At 43.0% G+C, this 16,206-nt stretch overlaps 2 protein-coding genes across 2 annotated transcripts in view; one reads left to right on the top strand and one right to left on the bottom strand.

Annotated features, from left to right (window-relative positions):
- Positions 1-411: 411 nt before the first annotated feature.
- Positions 412-6,106, bottom strand: wdr21 (WD repeat domain 21). The gene is made up of 13 exons (XM_070925685.1): positions 5,657-6,106; positions 5,361-5,524; positions 4,951-5,108; positions 4,504-4,586; positions 3,905-4,007; positions 3,518-3,661; positions 3,201-3,250; positions 3,026-3,105; positions 2,831-2,923; positions 2,499-2,596; positions 2,193-2,369; positions 1,824-1,938; positions 412-1,512 (listed from the first exon to the last, which is right to left on the bottom strand). The coding sequence occupies exons 1-13, from the start codon at positions 5,767-5,769 to the stop codon at positions 1,280-1,282; spliced, it is 1,611 nt and encodes a 536-aa protein (XP_070781786.1). The 5' UTR covers positions 5,770-6,106; the 3' UTR covers positions 412-1,279.
- A 585-nt stretch (positions 6,107-6,691) lies between these two features.
- Positions 6,692-16,206, top strand: part of dpf3 (double PHD fingers 3) — a 20,517-nt gene continuing 11,002 nt past the window's right edge. The window contains exons 1-3 of the mRNA XM_070925608.1: positions 6,692-6,723; positions 14,423-14,583; positions 16,042-16,149. Of these exons, the coding sequence (XP_070781709.1) occupies positions 6,692-6,723; positions 14,423-14,583; positions 16,042-16,149 (301 nt within the window). The remainder of the gene's footprint in view (positions 6,724-14,422; positions 14,584-16,041; positions 16,150-16,206) is intronic.

The following is a 16,206-nucleotide window of genomic DNA, read 5'->3' on the forward strand; positions in this document are numbered from 1 at the left end:
GAGATGCATTCCAACTTATATCATTACTTAGTAATAACTACTTATATAATCCTAGATCCTTTGTGGATGTTTGTGCATTTGAATGGGCAGATCATAATAGAACAGCCTTAATAATGCTGTCCACATTGACGGTTTTAAATTTTACATAGAATATACATATATGGGGGGGGGGGGGGGAGTTTACTTTAATAGGGAAATTTGTAAATGGCCTCGTTTTGTTTTTAAAATGTCAAAACTACTATCTGTTAACAAGACAAATCTGACTGCAGTGGGATGAAACGCAACAGAAACTGCTTTTATAGAGTGGCTGGCTCACGGTGGCAATATGGTATAGAAAAGACTGCAAACCATCTTTGAGGCTGGCCCCTCAAAACAGGAGATAACTAGAAGAGTAAACCTTTACTCTGTCAACTCAGGCTGTGCAGCTAGTTAGCTAGGAGCACCACGTGAGCATTGTTGGAGGTTGCCTTTATTGCAACAAGACTGTACTTGACAATTATCTGACAAATATAACACATGATGCAGGTAGGCTTCCTGAGATCTGACTGAAGGGACCTGGGATTTTTTTTTTTTTTCATTAACTGACAGGGAGATTTGGTTTGGTCATGATGTCTACAAATGAAAATGAAAATGACACTTTGACCTGAATCAGTGAACTTTCTCATCGCTGTCCTCATCTCAGAGAGAAATGTTCAATGACTATGAATATCACAAGGAACAAATCAGTACCTTTATGCTCATGTATGCTCATACAGTATATATTAAACTGCAGAAACTCATGTCTGTGTGTGTCATTTAGGAGCAAATACAATGCAATGGATCACTGTTTACTGATGTTTTTTTTTTCAATTAGAAAATGTGTTGATTTACAGTATAAATGCAGAATCATCCTTTTCAGATCAAAGAAATCCTAGAATATGTTATTAAACGAAATTAAAGTCATCAATCACATCACCAGTAAGTGCACTTTTGTAAAAGGTTAGAGAGCACAGACTTAACTGCAGTAATTATGTGCTCTCATGTATGTAGCACTTCTATTTCCTTTTGGCACAAACAAGTCGGTCAAAAATAACATTCCCCTGAGACTTCAACGTCACTCTTCTGAGGTCATCTTCCCAGCAAACGTTCAGTATAACCTTGTGGAAATGAAATGAATCCTTTCAATTATAAAATACCTATGGATTTTGTATATGAATATAACTCCATTCGTACATTTGGCAACAAAATTATGCTGTCCTTCTTTTTAAGAAATTATTCCTAAAGCATTTTGGGTCTTTTCCTAAAAGCCGGCCTGATGCTCTCCTCCTTCCTGGTAGTCGGTGTTGTAAGGGAAGTAGTAAAGGTCGTGTTTGACGGCCATCAGCAGGCCGGGGAGCCCCCTGCAGCCACCCAACTTGGAAGAGAAGACCACGCTCGGGATCAGGTCGTTTGCGGCCGGGTGGGGTGATGGGATAGTCCTCAGTAGATGGCCGTCTTTTAGGCTCCATAACCGCGTGTAGCAATCCTGACCAACTGAGGAAGGAACAGAGGAGGAGGAAATGCAAAATGAGGGTTTTGTTTTTCCAATCAAGAGTTGGAAAGCACCTTAGGAGAGACATGAGACATCTTTGGAAGGCTTCGGTTCTCTCAAACTACTTCTGAAATGCCTTATCTGGCTGTAGTGTATTTTTATCTGCAACTGTGTGATGGCTCAATCTTGAGTATGTCGGAGCATAGTAGATGTAAAACTGGTGTCTCTCTGGTTAAGTCAGGTTAACATTTTGAAAGCCAAATAGTTTCACAGTTGTCACCATGTTGATAGAGCATGTTTTGTCCTCTCCTACCTGCCAACAACAGCCCCTCAGGCTCATTGACATGGATGGGAAGGTAGGCATGTTCATTGTAGTGGCCTTTGTATTCCTGCACTGGCTTTGTCACTCGCACATCCCACAGCTTAATCTGCTCATAAAGGAAGAAAACGCACAAAGTTAAAGAAATAATAGTTGTTCCAAGCTGTTAACATCCGACTTGTCCTGAAGTGACAAACACATGGTAGCTGCCACATTTTTCCACGTGGGACATTAGCCTCATCTCAGGACCAAAACATAGTCAACATACTAGTAATTTAGAACTAATTGTTCACAACAGGACCCAAAGTATGACCCACTGTTAAAAAAAAATTTTAAATCTAATTTTCAATCCAATAACCTGACCTGGCCCAGCATGTCAGCAGCTAGCAGGTAGTTCTCGTCCTGCAGGACGTGTACGGAGGTGATGGCTGATTCTTGATGGAAGCGGCTGGCCTTCCAGGTTTGATCCCTGCGGCCGCGCTGCCGCAGGTCAATGCTGAAGATTTCCCCTGATCGGCAACCATTAAACAGCACAGGGACCTAGGGGAGAACAAGAGGTACTTGGCCTTTCTTTTCTTTCTAACATTGTCCTTCTACATACTATACTACAGCATGTTACAAGTGAACTCAAACATGCTTTAAATCACTTCAGTGTAACAGATGACTCACCCTAAGGGCAAACTGCTGAGCCAAGACGTCGCTGCCAGTGCTGTATGTCTGCGTTCGGCCCGTCTCTGCATCTTTCACTATCACCCTACGAGACAGGCCTGCCAACACATGCAAGAACAAGTAATTATTTAAGATTTATGCGTTTCTGAGAAGGAAATCATCATTAAATATGAGATTTGTCAGCAACCACCTCTCTTGTCTAGATAAATTATTAAGAGGCAGTTTAACACCTCAAAACTAAAAGTCGGTGATTACAATTATCTCACTACAATTGGTTGTGAATATCATTTTTGATCATGAGTTGCAAGACAAATGATTGTAGCTGGACAGACCAGTGCTGAAGGTCTTGTCAAACTGGGGGTTGAGGCACCAAGCACAAGACCAGGCAGAGGATATCTTGAAGCTACACAGCATCCCAGGCTGGTCTGAGGAGAGAGGAGGACAGAGTGTTAAAATGGGGACATAAACAAACAATAAAACCTTGCAAAGTAACTGCAATCAACAAAGAAGATTCTACTCAGAACAACCTGGGTTGGAGTTGCTGAAGAGGGAAGCAGGAAGTAAACTGACGCAGCCAGGGGTGTCTGCCACTCCTACCAGACACAGCCTGGCAGTCCGCTCAGTCAAGGAAAATACAGGCAGCACTTGAGTTTTAAGACAAGCAGACTGAGTAAGAGCACTGCTAAAGCTGAGGAAGGATACAAGACGTGCGAGTCTGGGTAGTTGACTGAAGCCCAGCAGATGGAATTCACCTGAAACACATTTAGCCAGAGAAGAGCTGTCAAAACACACTGCTGCTAGAATTAAAACATTTCCACAGTCAAAACTGATTTATCTATGTATGCGATGGGCTTTGAAGGGATTCAAGGGATCGTTGACACCTCTAGCTTATGAGATGAATCTAAATATAAAGGCACAATAAACCAAACTAACAAGGTTTGTAGGGCAGAACATGGGTACAGTGAACTACATTAAATATATTCAGAGTCACTGCTCCAGCTCCTGTGAAACACTCCCACCTTGCGGTTGGTGAAGTAGAGGTTGTCACACATTTCCACAGACAGAGATCCCCGGCTGCTGCTGCTGAAGTTCATGATGCCGTACTTGCAGCCTCCGTGTGAGACATCATTGACTGTGAACACTCGCTCACATGCCGAGTCCCCCTGAGAGAGACGAGGAGGAAGAGGGAGGGCTGAGTTTAGAGAGGACATGCACACCAGCAAAGTACACGAGGAAAAATTAGTTTAGAGAACAATTTAGGATTTTTCCAACTCTAAATTACATAGAAAAATGTGTTTCTACAGTGCATTTATTACAACTGCAATATTAATAATATAATATAATATAATATCAATATAATATAGTATTAGCCCTAGCGTGTCTTGTGTTTCGGTGTGTGTTCTCACCACTATGAGCCTGAAGTTGTCAGTGTTGGGGTTGCTGTTGTCTGTGCTCTGGATCTCCAGTTTGTGGCGTCTCATTCCACTAACCTTCACCTCATGGACCAGCCTGGAGACACACGGTAACCATGGTTACACCAACTAAAACCATCTGCAGACAATCCACTTGACCAGAATCACTTACTCACCTCCTCTCAGCTGTCTGAGAATGTGTGTGTGTGTGTGTATTTATTTATTTATTTATTTATAGAAATGTTTACCCACAGGATTAATATAAATCATTTGTAACTGTATGTGAATTAAATTAATATAATTCAAACTGTCAGGCAGCACAATATTTTGATTACATAATAGCACGTTTTTGTTTCTTTTTCTGACTTTTGAAAGCCACGTCAAAATTGATTAGCATCATCATTAGTGGCCGGCAATGCTCCAAAGAAAACTTGCTCTACACATACAGAGCTGATTATCATTAAAGTTAGACTTTTCTAACTTTCTGTAAGAGGTTTTCTGTAATGCGTTACAGCTGTGGGTAGTGTAATGTGTATAGGATACAAGGAGAGCAGCTCTACGTCCATGTGTGCATGTGCGGTGTTATACAGTACCTGCAGTAGGAGTTCTCACTTAACAGGCCAAGGTATCTTTTCTGCAGTAACAGCGAAGTGTTCAGTCCTGTTCTTGGCGCTTTCTATGAAGAGATAACGCATGTCCCATCATTAAACATGCATGGAGCAGGTCCAGGCCCAGTGTATGTGTGCATGTCAAGAGATCATAGCTCCTTGCCATCATTTTTCAACAGAAAATTTATATTTCCTCTACTGAAATAAACCAGAAGACGTGAGGTTTGCTTGCCTCCACCACCATCAGTGATGAACTCTGGTGTGTTGCTCTACACAGAATTCAGTCTATATGACTACATGTATCCTGTCTGTGACTGTGATAAGCTTCTGTTTCGAGGACAATGACATTTAAAGCTTCAAGTACAAGAAACAACACCGTACCACTAAAAGCTAGAGAGGGATTTAATAGTTTTCCCCCCACAACAGACTCACTTTTCTGGGCTTTTCATCCTCCACAAGCATCTTGTTTCTTTCTTTCTCTCTCTCTTTCACCTGCAGCTGCTCTTTGGTCAGTGGGTTACAGTTGTTGTGTCCGGGCAACAGGCGGAAGTAACGATTTTTCTCGGGGTCGAAGTAGAAACCAGGCAGCTCTGGCAAAAGAACAGGTGGTAAAATTACGCATGAGCACGTTTTGTTCTTGTTATTCAAGTTTTGGTTATCTTGTATCTGGAAGAGCTGGATCTGTATTTTCTGATAAAGTCTTCATGATTCATGATTGAGAAGAATCAATATGAAACTGTTGCTCTCATAGCTTACAGTCACTAACAAGTATGCAGTGCTTGTAATGTGTTATGGCCCAAATGTTTAGTCAATTATAAAGAGGGCTGGTGTCTGGTACTGACCTGGTGGAGCACTGCCGGTCTTAGAGGAGGAGGAGGAGGAGGAGGAGGAAGATGAGGAAGACGAGGAAGACGAGGAGGATGAGTGGGACGAGGAAGAGGCTGACTGGTTGTCGGATCTCCTCTGAGATGCTCTGAATGATGGCCCTGCATCACTATGTCCAGACCTGTGAGCAGAACACCAATCGATATTAACCCAAGGATGAATGGCAGTTACTGACGTCACAAACACTGCCTGTGCTGGGCAGTATTGATTAAGTAACTACCTCAAATGTGTGTCAATATTTCGTTTATCATACCACTGCTCGTCTTGTGTTGATCTTCGCCGGTTGTCTCTGTACCAGCCGTGGCGTTGACCAGCACCTTGTCGCCTGTGCGGTCGCTGCCCTTCTCGCCTGTTCCACTTCTTCATCCCTGCCGTCTGGGCCCCAAAGTAAGTAATCCTCACGCCACGTTGTCTTTCATTCACCTCCGTGTGTACGAGTGTGTACGGCTAGTTGATGCAGCATGTTTACTTGTTAGCTAAGTTAGCAAGTTGTGAGCATTAGCATTCGTGAGCTAACGTTAGCTACACATCTTTCTCGACACCGTTGTATCTATGCTGGACATTAAATATAAGTAAACGTAAAGAAGGTTTTAATAGGTCAATAAACACGTCTTCTGTTGGAGGCAAACACAGTTTATTTTCTTATTAAACTGTTGTAACGTTACAGTTTAACACCTCATGAGCTAACTTCTGTACAGTGAGTCCCTGCCATGTTGTCCCGCCTCCAAATGCTATTCATTGGCTTATCGCTAACAATAGTCCCTGACGTTCCAATCATTCATTGGTTGTTTTCTTTGTGAGGGTATCGGCCACGCATCCGAGGAATTTGTTTTATTTCATTTGATTGACGGACGATGGTCATTCAAAATACATATTATATACTACCATCACAAAATATCTACCCCCATACTCGTTGCATTTCCTTTTACCCCAGATTAGTTCTGATGAATTAAAAATAAATGGTTGTATTACATGCTGGTGGATTATTGTCCAAACTGCCATCAAAACCCACAACCGAAACTATAGAGCTCATGATGTTTAATATTCGTATTTCAAATTGTGATGTTTTCACTAAAACAAAGACAGATGAATGAAATGATTACTACCCTGAGGAGAGGGACGTTGATATTGACAGGTTTCACTGAAGCCACGCCTAATGTCTTGATGCTGGTGTTGTATTGGTAGGGAGCACAGTGCCCAGGACCGCATTGGCTGTTGTGTTTTTTTTTCCATAAGGGTCCCAAACTACACAGAGATTTGGAATATTACGTTACAGTCCAGCAGGAAAATGGCGACTGTCATTCATAATCCTCTAAAATCGTAAGTAAATTTCCAAGAAAAATATATGAAATGATTGCAAACTTTGATTGCACGTGGTGGTTGGTGTATACGGGGTTAAACGCGCGTTTAAGTAAGAATCACCAAATCAGCGCTATAGCCATGTACTTGGACATTCTCCGTGTGTTGTGTGTGTGTGTGTTGTGTGCAGGTACCGTTGCCTGTTCGCTGTGTTGTGTAACACGAATATAAAAGCATGCACTCATGCACCAATCTGCAGAGCAAACATCTCTAACCCGCGAACGTCTCGTGCACTTGGTTTCACTTAGACAGAAAGTTGCCATTGTCCACATTTTGCCCTGACCAACACGGCTGACCGAAGTTTGCATGCAGGGGCTCTTTGTCAGTGCTAGACGGCTGAATTTGCATAGATAAATCCGTGCAATTAATGCCACAAAGCGCACGTTTGAGAGGGCGACTCTGGCGCTCACTGCGACGCTCGTGCTTTCTCTGCGACTGTCAAATGTATGTACACAAAGCATGGCAGATTATTCTATGTTATAATACAGTATTAACCTCCTTTCGGGCGTGTAGAGGAAACCTGCGATGTGATGCAGATTTAGGGGCCGTGCAGTTTCCCTCAAGTTAAAATTGTAGAAGCATCATCCGGCAAACATTGTGTTACCTTTGCTAAACATGCTAAAATCGCCAAATATGAAAAAGAAAACTAGTTTACCACAGACAGTGTTATTAATGGAATATTAATGGGTACAATTTTAATGGAATGGGAATGGAATCTGTTCGTTTAAAGCATTTAGACAGACCCACCCCTTATGCCTGCCCTGCATGAAGTGCACCCATAACTTTCAGCTCAGTCTATATTACTGAATGCATGTCTGTCTTCCTGCTGGCTCACAGCAGATGTTTACCACTGGTCTGTGTGGAATGTGCAGAGAGAGTCAGACAGTTATCCCCGAAATCTGTTGTGCAAGAGGCCATATCAACGTTTGAAACAAAGCATGTTTTGACAAGAATAAAAGAAACGTTACAAACTTTGATCTGATGATGTGGATACATGAGACATGTATTTGCTTTCAGATATGGTCAGTCATCAGCTGTACATCCCTGTTTTACAGAATCATTAATGTACTTAATAACATTTCCTGTATTAATATTCGGAGGAAAGGAAAGGCGGGTGACATATTCTGGAGAAAACTTGTGATGTTCTTTTTTTTTTATACAGCTTTTTGTTGACAACCAAAAAATATCTTACTGTACACCCATCACTTTAAACTGCTGTAACAGATTAGGCTGTAGAGAATGTAGGTATATGTGTGTTTTTGTGTGTGTGTGTGTCTCTGCAGTTGTGTATGTAGACCAGTAGATTAGGAGCGTCCCAGTATTCCACTGGGTCCATCTGTTGAGAGGAGATGTACATGTAAAGACACACAGACTGATGCTGGGTCAGAGGGAGAGGTGGAGGAAGGGAAGCCCATCTGCCCTTCATATATGACAGGACTTTCTCAGACAGACCCCCCCCACCCCATCCAATATCTGCAAAAACAATGCGTGTATGTGTAGGCTGCAGGCAGGACTTCATCTACCTAAACAGACATAAGCCCACACCATAATACAAGAGAAAAAATGTCTGAAATGATCGTGCACGAGCTAACATCAAGCAACACATGAGTTATCGCCATGGGAAATAATGTTGTGGTGTACTTTTCCGGCAGTTGTTTGAGTCCACTGTCTGTTTGAAATAATAGTGCCAGCTTGTTATCTGTCGTCAGGATGTGGCAGGTAAATCATATGCACTCAAAAAGGACCGTGGCAATCATCTTGCCCTGCTCTCCCATCCGTGCTCAGCTCTGAAGGATGAATTACAACCGTCATCAGCGAGCAGTAAATATGACTCGCTCGGTCATGTGTGTAGCAGCATTTTACTTGATTTATTTAAACTCCACAAAGGCCTCTTTGTGATTGAAACCTGGGAGTCCGTGTGTGAGATGGGACTTAATGAAGAGCTGACATGAGAGGGATTCAAAATGAGCGATGTAATTCACATGCAGGAATGTGTTCATGTGCATATTATGTGTCCTTTCTACCTTCTTTCTTATCATCAGGTTTTGGAGTTATACTGAACAAAAGAGCTCAGGTGGATGGACAGCGGTTTAGGCTGTGTTTGCATAAGGATTGAAAGGACGTGGGCTGAGATTTAGGGAAATGTAATGAAGATGGTGTGTGTGTGAGTGAGGAGGGAGGGGGGGTCAGTGTGTGTGGGGTTGTGTTTTTATTGTGTGTGTTTGTTGCATGCGTGGGTGGCTGTGTAGCTGCCTGCCCCTCCCCCAATTTGCGTGAGAGGGAGCGTAAGTGAGTGATGGAGGTTGTGTGTGTGGGGGGGGGGGGGTTGTCTGTCTGGCTACATTTACTGCATACATTTATACTACACCCTCAGCACAGGGGCGAACTCTGGCCTTTGTCTATCCGAGCCCGGGGAATGGGAATGTCCGGGAATGGTTTCCAGGCATGGAGAATTAAATGGCCAGGAACATTTTTTTTATAGAAAGCTCCATGCAGTGATCAATCCTTATTTTTTTCCTGCTCTGCACATGGAGCTGGCACATGTTTCTCTCTTTATTTTTTTTTGTGTGAGATTTCTAAGAGGAGGGTGGTGGAGAGATGAGATATGGATGCATGTTATTCTTCACATATAAAATTGTATCTTTTCCTTTTGGAGACACATTTTCTCCAGTGAGCCCATGCTGAGTGGAAGTGAGTTATCGTTCAGCCCACGTCTCCAGCTTCCACTCCTTCACCTCATCAGCCTGCAGGGTCTCTATACCTCCCCTCTCCCCCCTTCCCTCTTCCAGAGCAAAACAACAGCAGCAGCAGCAGCAGCAGCAGCATCTGAATCAGGGTTTCCCCCTTTGCAGCACCCTTTCCTCCTTTGCTGCTTGCTCTAACCCCCCCGTCCAACTGCACTCTGCACCTCTCCCTTTCATTCCCTTTTTGTGTCTGTTTGTGCACAGACAAGTGTGTGTGTGTGTGTGTGTGTGTGTGTGCGTGTGTGTGTGTGAGAGTGCGCTCGTGCGTACACACATCCGCGTGTTTGAGAGAAAATGAGTGTGACAGGGTTTGAAAGGGAACACGTGTGCTCCGGGACATATCGGACCCCTCCTCTTCCCTCCCATTCTGCCTCCTTGGCTCCTCCTCTTCGCCTCCCTCCTCTCTGCTTCACCTCGCTGCTCGGCCTACAAAGTGCCACAAAGACGCCTATCAGTGCCCACATTGCCGTTGCCCTGCCCTGCGCTTCCTTTGGGGCCTCTTACCGTCTCCCAGCCAGAGGAGGACTTCCTCTCCCCTCGCTAACTTTTGCCTAATTTGTGATAAACCCCCATCATTCCCTGACACTTTTAGTTGAGCTTAAAAGTTTCCTTTGAGACTACGTGTATACGTTCTAGTGGGGAGAGGCTTTATTAGAAAGATGTGTCTGTCCGGCTGATTGTTAAAGAGGCTTGTATTGTAAAAGCATTAGTCGCCTATACAGTTTTCCATTACCTCTGACTCAGTGAGCTGAATGAGGTCATGCAAACAACATTTAAACAGTTCTACATACTGAGAAATGCTGCGCCTGTAAAGTCTGTCCTACAGGCTATTATCAGCCCATCAGAGGGATTTTTGCCTTTTATATCGTTCAAAATGACTGTATGTCAAAGGTGTAGTATATATACAGTAATCAGTGCAGAAATTAATAAAGTACAAAAACTACAATTGATCTAGTGCAACTTGAGTGATAGTGCAGTTACCACTAAATACAATATAGGCTACTATTAGAAGTACAACTTCAAGAACAGCTACTACAATATTACTATGAATTTTCTACGAATTAAAAGTTATATCAAAATTTTACTAAAGCACCACGTAGTAGCTTTTCCCAGAGCTTTCAACCCACAATGTCTGTAGAAGCACAGAAGCACTACTGTTATTAATGTCCATATAACAATAACAACATCCAACAAGTGCAAAGTTCTTCTCTCATGGATCCATATCATAGTTTCAACTGAAGGAATAAATCATAGCATCTCCTTCAAATGTCACAGTAACTACTGATAATTACAGAGACAGGGCAATATTTCAACGCTGCCTGAGCTCTACAGACAGACACACAGACCCTTTTTACTAAAAGCAGAGTCTGACCAGATAATCTAATTATGGGCATCATTTTGTGGTAAAGAAATGAAACTGAATTAGTTGACGGGTTGTTTGGGTGCAATCCAAGTCAATACCTTTTGCCGATCACCAGATGCTGTGTTAGTATTTTGCGTCTTTGATGTTCCCTTTATTTTACGAGATGGACACCTAAAAGTCTAAAACATTCAATAGAGTATGTTTTTCATTTTTTTAACCATCAGCCTAGATGCTGCTTCAAAGCAGAGAGCTCATTAAAATGATTGACAATGGTGTGATTAAACGCTGACAAAACACCTCCTGCCTTAAGTCAAAATGGATTACAAATAAAATGAATTATATCTGGTTTACAAAATGTCAAGGTGACATATTGAAATTACTTGTTTAATCTGTAAACAGTCTTAAAACCCCCAAATATTTAGTTTACTATCATTTATGAAAAGATTGAAACAATTGATTATTAAAACAGTTGCAGTTGAATTTTCTGTCGATTGACAAATCAATTGTTTCAGCTCTAAAATAATGTATTATATCGTAGGAAACTAAGAACTTGTTGAAACAGGAAGGAAACAGTGTACATGAGAAATGAACACATGACAATGATTTATTATGCCACTGATGAGTTCTTTCAGTGATTAATTATTCTATTTCGCAAGGAGGAAGAGAAGGTGCTGCAAGCAATACATAACTGACAGAAATAGGTGGCAGATAAGAGGAAGATTGACGGAGAGGAGTGACAGCAGACATCCAAACAGAAAGGCTGATTTGTAGAGCTTCCTCTCCCCCTCGGCTGAGGATTAAGTGTAAGCTTGAATATTTATGATGTCCCTAAGCTCTGTCTCTACAAGCTTTTACCTGGAAACATCGACCTGTAAACGTTTATCATGAGCTGATGAAACGGTGAAACATCATCGCGTCTGTACTGTACTACTGCAGTGATAAGACTGACCGTCACACACAAAGCTCCTCTGTGCTAGTATGGGAGCAATTGAGACAATCACAGTGGTATACACAAACACACACACACACACACACACACACACACACACAGCAACTGCAGATTCCATCAGTATCCAGGAAGCTGTTGACCAAGAGGAATGCGTTCCCCGACATGCAAAACTCCACTTACATAAGCGCCATCACTGGGATCAGCCATACAGTCGACTAATGGGTGCAAACAGCAGCGCAGTACAATCTCTGATGGTTGAATCGGGTTCAGGGGGGTGGGGGCGGATCTCTCAGGACACGCAACCCATAGACAGATGGTCTTGGAGGCATACACACACTCTCTTTACTCTCACTTAACCAAACACATGAACACACCTCTCAAACAAATGCACAGCAGGCACACTTGCTTATGTAAGAGTTTATGAAGCCGCCCAGGGACGTTATCCGGACGCTTTGTTGATGGAAATTGGACAGAAACATAGAGGCAATGTGGGATGACACGGGGAGGAAGAGGAGAGTGGGGAAGACAGATTTTGGATTTGTCTGGACCACTGTAACTGCTCGTGTGCCATACTCCAAAAAACACGAGTCACCAGCTAAAAACACCAGCTGCATTCCTCATTTCTGCGGGTCTCCCGACAAAACCATCAGCCAGCAACCGCCACATGTGTTTAAGCCCAGACGTTACACTGTACACACACTGTGGCACTGAAGGTGCACATAGAGCCACTAGAGGTTTTACTTTTTCAACTTTTGCTGTGCTGTTTCCACTGTGATAAGTTATGTGAATAGACATATCACTGATTTTGTTGGCTAATTTCTCTGCTAACTCTCTCAAAAATCGTATTTGAGGGAGAGAAAGAGATCTATGCCTCAAAGTAATAGTTTGACAATTTGGGAAATAACGCTTATTCGCCTTCTTTCCTGTTAGATGAGAAGATAAGTACCATGATCACACAGTGTCTGTACGGCAAATATGAAACTGGAGCCAGGAGATGGTTAGCTTAGCATTAAGACTGTAAGCAGGGGTAAACAACTTGCCTACCAGCACCTCTAAAGCTCACAAATTATATCTTGTTATTTTAATTTGTACAAAAGCAGAAGACTAAACACAATAATTTCCCTTCATCTGTCCTCCACATGTTCCCATTTTCAAATCAAGTACCTTCCTCATACCTGTCTCCTCCCCTGAACTCTCCCTCTTTCTCCCTCGTCCGTACATGCAACACCTGGTTCTACTCACCCCCCCATCCTCTTCCTTGTCCTCCATCCACCCTCCGCTCCCTCCACCTCCCAACACTGCACATCTTTGTGAGATCCAGTGTGACCAGAGTGCTGGTCTTTGTCCAGCTTGGCATTCTTTACATATCTGTGCAGAGAATCCACAGAGCACCCATCTCTGCTCGGCCAGTCAGAGAGACGGTATGATGGGGCAGGCAAATAGACATGTGTGCACATAAACAGAGACAGACAAGATCCTGCTGCTTTGGGTATATCCCCAAGAGCAAGAGATGCTCGTGGCATTCTTTCTTTTTCTCTCTGTCACTGATTATGTTGTCTTAAATGAGGACGATGTCTGGAATCCATACATAGTTGATACTAACAGCAAATCCTTTATGGCTGTCTCATTTAATAAAAGTAACTAAACAGTAAACAGTGCTAAAGGATGGTTGACAAGTTCCACCTGTGCCCCTGCTGGCTAAGGATCAGACCCCATTAAAACTATCTATCCTCTATCTTCCTCTCTGGATTTTAGCTTTGTGAGAATAACCTGCTCATGGTACATATTTTATCTTTGGCAAGAGAGAGTTCATCTTGGTTTGTTCTGTCCATCTCTAATGATCTTAGCTGCAGAAATCTGGCCTCTAGACAGAGACTGTGGAGATCTATTGACGGCTCACATCCTGATTTACACCCTTGTGTTGGTCGATAGTGTGTGTTTGCATGTGCATCTGCATGTGTTGCCCATCTGTTGTGCGGACTTCGATCCGACACTCTCACTTATCTATCAGCTTGACAGGATGAAACATTTCTTCTGTTCTTATGGTTCATCATCAGTCGTTGCCTGTACGTTTGTCCTTGTTGTGTCCAGCCTTGTGTAGATTTCCCTTTCAGCTCAGCGGTCTTCATGCTGCATCTGATGTGCGCAGCAAAGCCAGACTTTACACAACAAAACTGAGCCAAAATGTGGGGAGAAAGTCTGAGCGTGTTACATTAAGCTTAAAGTTAACCAGGACTGAACAGGCCCTCTCATACTTGATTTGCAGAGCGTACCAAATCATCAGCCGCCCAGCACATGTTATTGCCATTAACCGTCCAAAAAATGTTAGCATTTAGCTGGTAGGACTTCAACAGCAGGAATGACTCAACGCACAGAAAGCAGAAATCGAAGCAGCATGCTGCAAATAGCTTGGAGGAGCTTGCAAGGATGTGTTTGTTTCAGTTTACTTCAGATGTTGAATGAATGGGGCAGTTGTAGAAGTAAACGATAATGAGCCTGATGCATTACCTTGAATACATCACGACTGATCTCGTCTTTGTTTCTTCTCATCTGTCTATGTGACTGCTTACCTGCCGCGTTCTCTGGCTGTCTGTCTGTGTTCAGGCTCGGGGACCAGTTCTATAGGGAGGCGATCGAACACTGTCGCAGCTACAATGCCCGGCTCTGTGCTGAACGCAGCGTGCGCATGCCCTTCCTGGACTCCCAAACTGGTGTGGCACAGAACAACTGCTACATCTGGATGGAAAAGCGCCACCGCCAGCCAGGTGAGAAACATCATCTCATCTACAAAACAAATTCATGCTACTGATAAGGCTTTCAATATATATATAAATGTTCTAAATAGATTTTTTGATTGTCCATATTATGAGTTACCATTCCCTCTTTTATTTAAGGAGCAGTTTGACAGTTCCCGAAATACACTAATCACTTTCTTTCCAAGAATTAGATAAGAGGATTGACACCAGTCTGCAGCTGGTTAGCTTAGCTTAGCATAAAGTGTGGAAACAGGGGGAAACAGCTAGCCTGGCTCTGTCCAAAGATAAAAAATCTGTTTGTTTAATCCATATGAAAACCGAACTGTACTGTAAAAACATCAAGTTGTAGTTTTACAAGGGATGATATGTGCCAGACTCCACAAAGTCACTGTGAAATCTAACTTGTTAATTAGTGAGCTTTAGAGGTGCTGGTAGGCAGATTTTGTTACCTTTGGACAGAGCCAGGCTAGCTGTCCCCCCCCTGCATCCAGACCTTATGCTAAGCAAAGCTAACTAGCTGCAGGCCGTATCCTTACACTGAGCGCACACAGAGTGCTATCAATCTTCTCATCCAATGCTCAGCAGGAGAGTGAATAAGCAGAAATGCATAAATATGGATGGACAGAAAGGATGAATTTATAGATCTCCTCCCTCAAAATTTTATGAGTAACCACTTGCTGATTTATCCTGAGACGAGCAGTCAGAATGCTTTATGCACATCTGGGTCGTCTGTACAGCCAAAGGGAACAATCTGCTCTTTACTGAGAGCTGGACACAAATAGACTCTCCATCTTGTATGCAAAGCCCTTCAGGCCACACCCTGTACTTTGTGGCAGACCTTACTCACATTATATGCATTTATTCTGGGTTTGTCCCCCCCCAACCCCCCCCCCCCCCTTGATTTTTTTTCTCTGCTCATGTTGACACTTCTTTCCCTCCATCTCGGTCCTCTACTAAGCTAATGGCAGAATATGATTAGATGCAAGGGCAGAGACCAAAATATTGAAGTCCGTTTTGCTGAAATTGAAAAGTTATTTCAATTGTTAATTGGAGTGAAAGTGAATATAACCATCCTCAACATTAGTAACATTTCACAATGATATGTCTGATAAAGTACCCAAAAAAACATGGTCCACAAAACTTCAGGTTTAAGAGCAGGGTTTTTTCTGAATACGTGGACCATTAGCCTGAGCACTGAAAGGGGGACATATTAAGTGTCAGGAAAACAAGACTAGTCCACTGTGTATTTATGTGTGTCTGTGTGTGTGTGTGTGTGTGTGTGTGTGTGTGTGTGTGTGTGTGTGTGTGTGTGTGTGTCTGGGGGCTCAATGCAAGTTTTGTTAAAATGGTAAGCTTGCCAATGGTTGTTAAAATTCTTCCTGTGTGCCTGTGTCTCTGCATGTGTGTATATATGAATGTGTGTATATATGAATGTGTGTGTGTGTGTGTGTGTGTGTGTGTGTCCAGGCCAGGCGGCAGGACAGATGTATACCTACCCTGCTCGTTGCTGGAGAAAGAAGAGGCGACTCCACCCACCCCTGGATCCCCAGCTCCGCCTGTGTGAGCTCCGACTAGGTAAGACAAACAACATATACACACACTGCCATGCAGCACATTGACATGCATGCACAG

This window comes from Enoplosus armatus, chromosome 19 (genome assembly GCF_043641665.1).
Source record: "Enoplosus armatus isolate fEnoArm2 chromosome 19, fEnoArm2.hap1, whole genome shotgun sequence".
NCBI lineage: Eukaryota > Metazoa > Chordata > Actinopteri > Centrarchiformes > Enoplosidae > Enoplosus > Enoplosus armatus.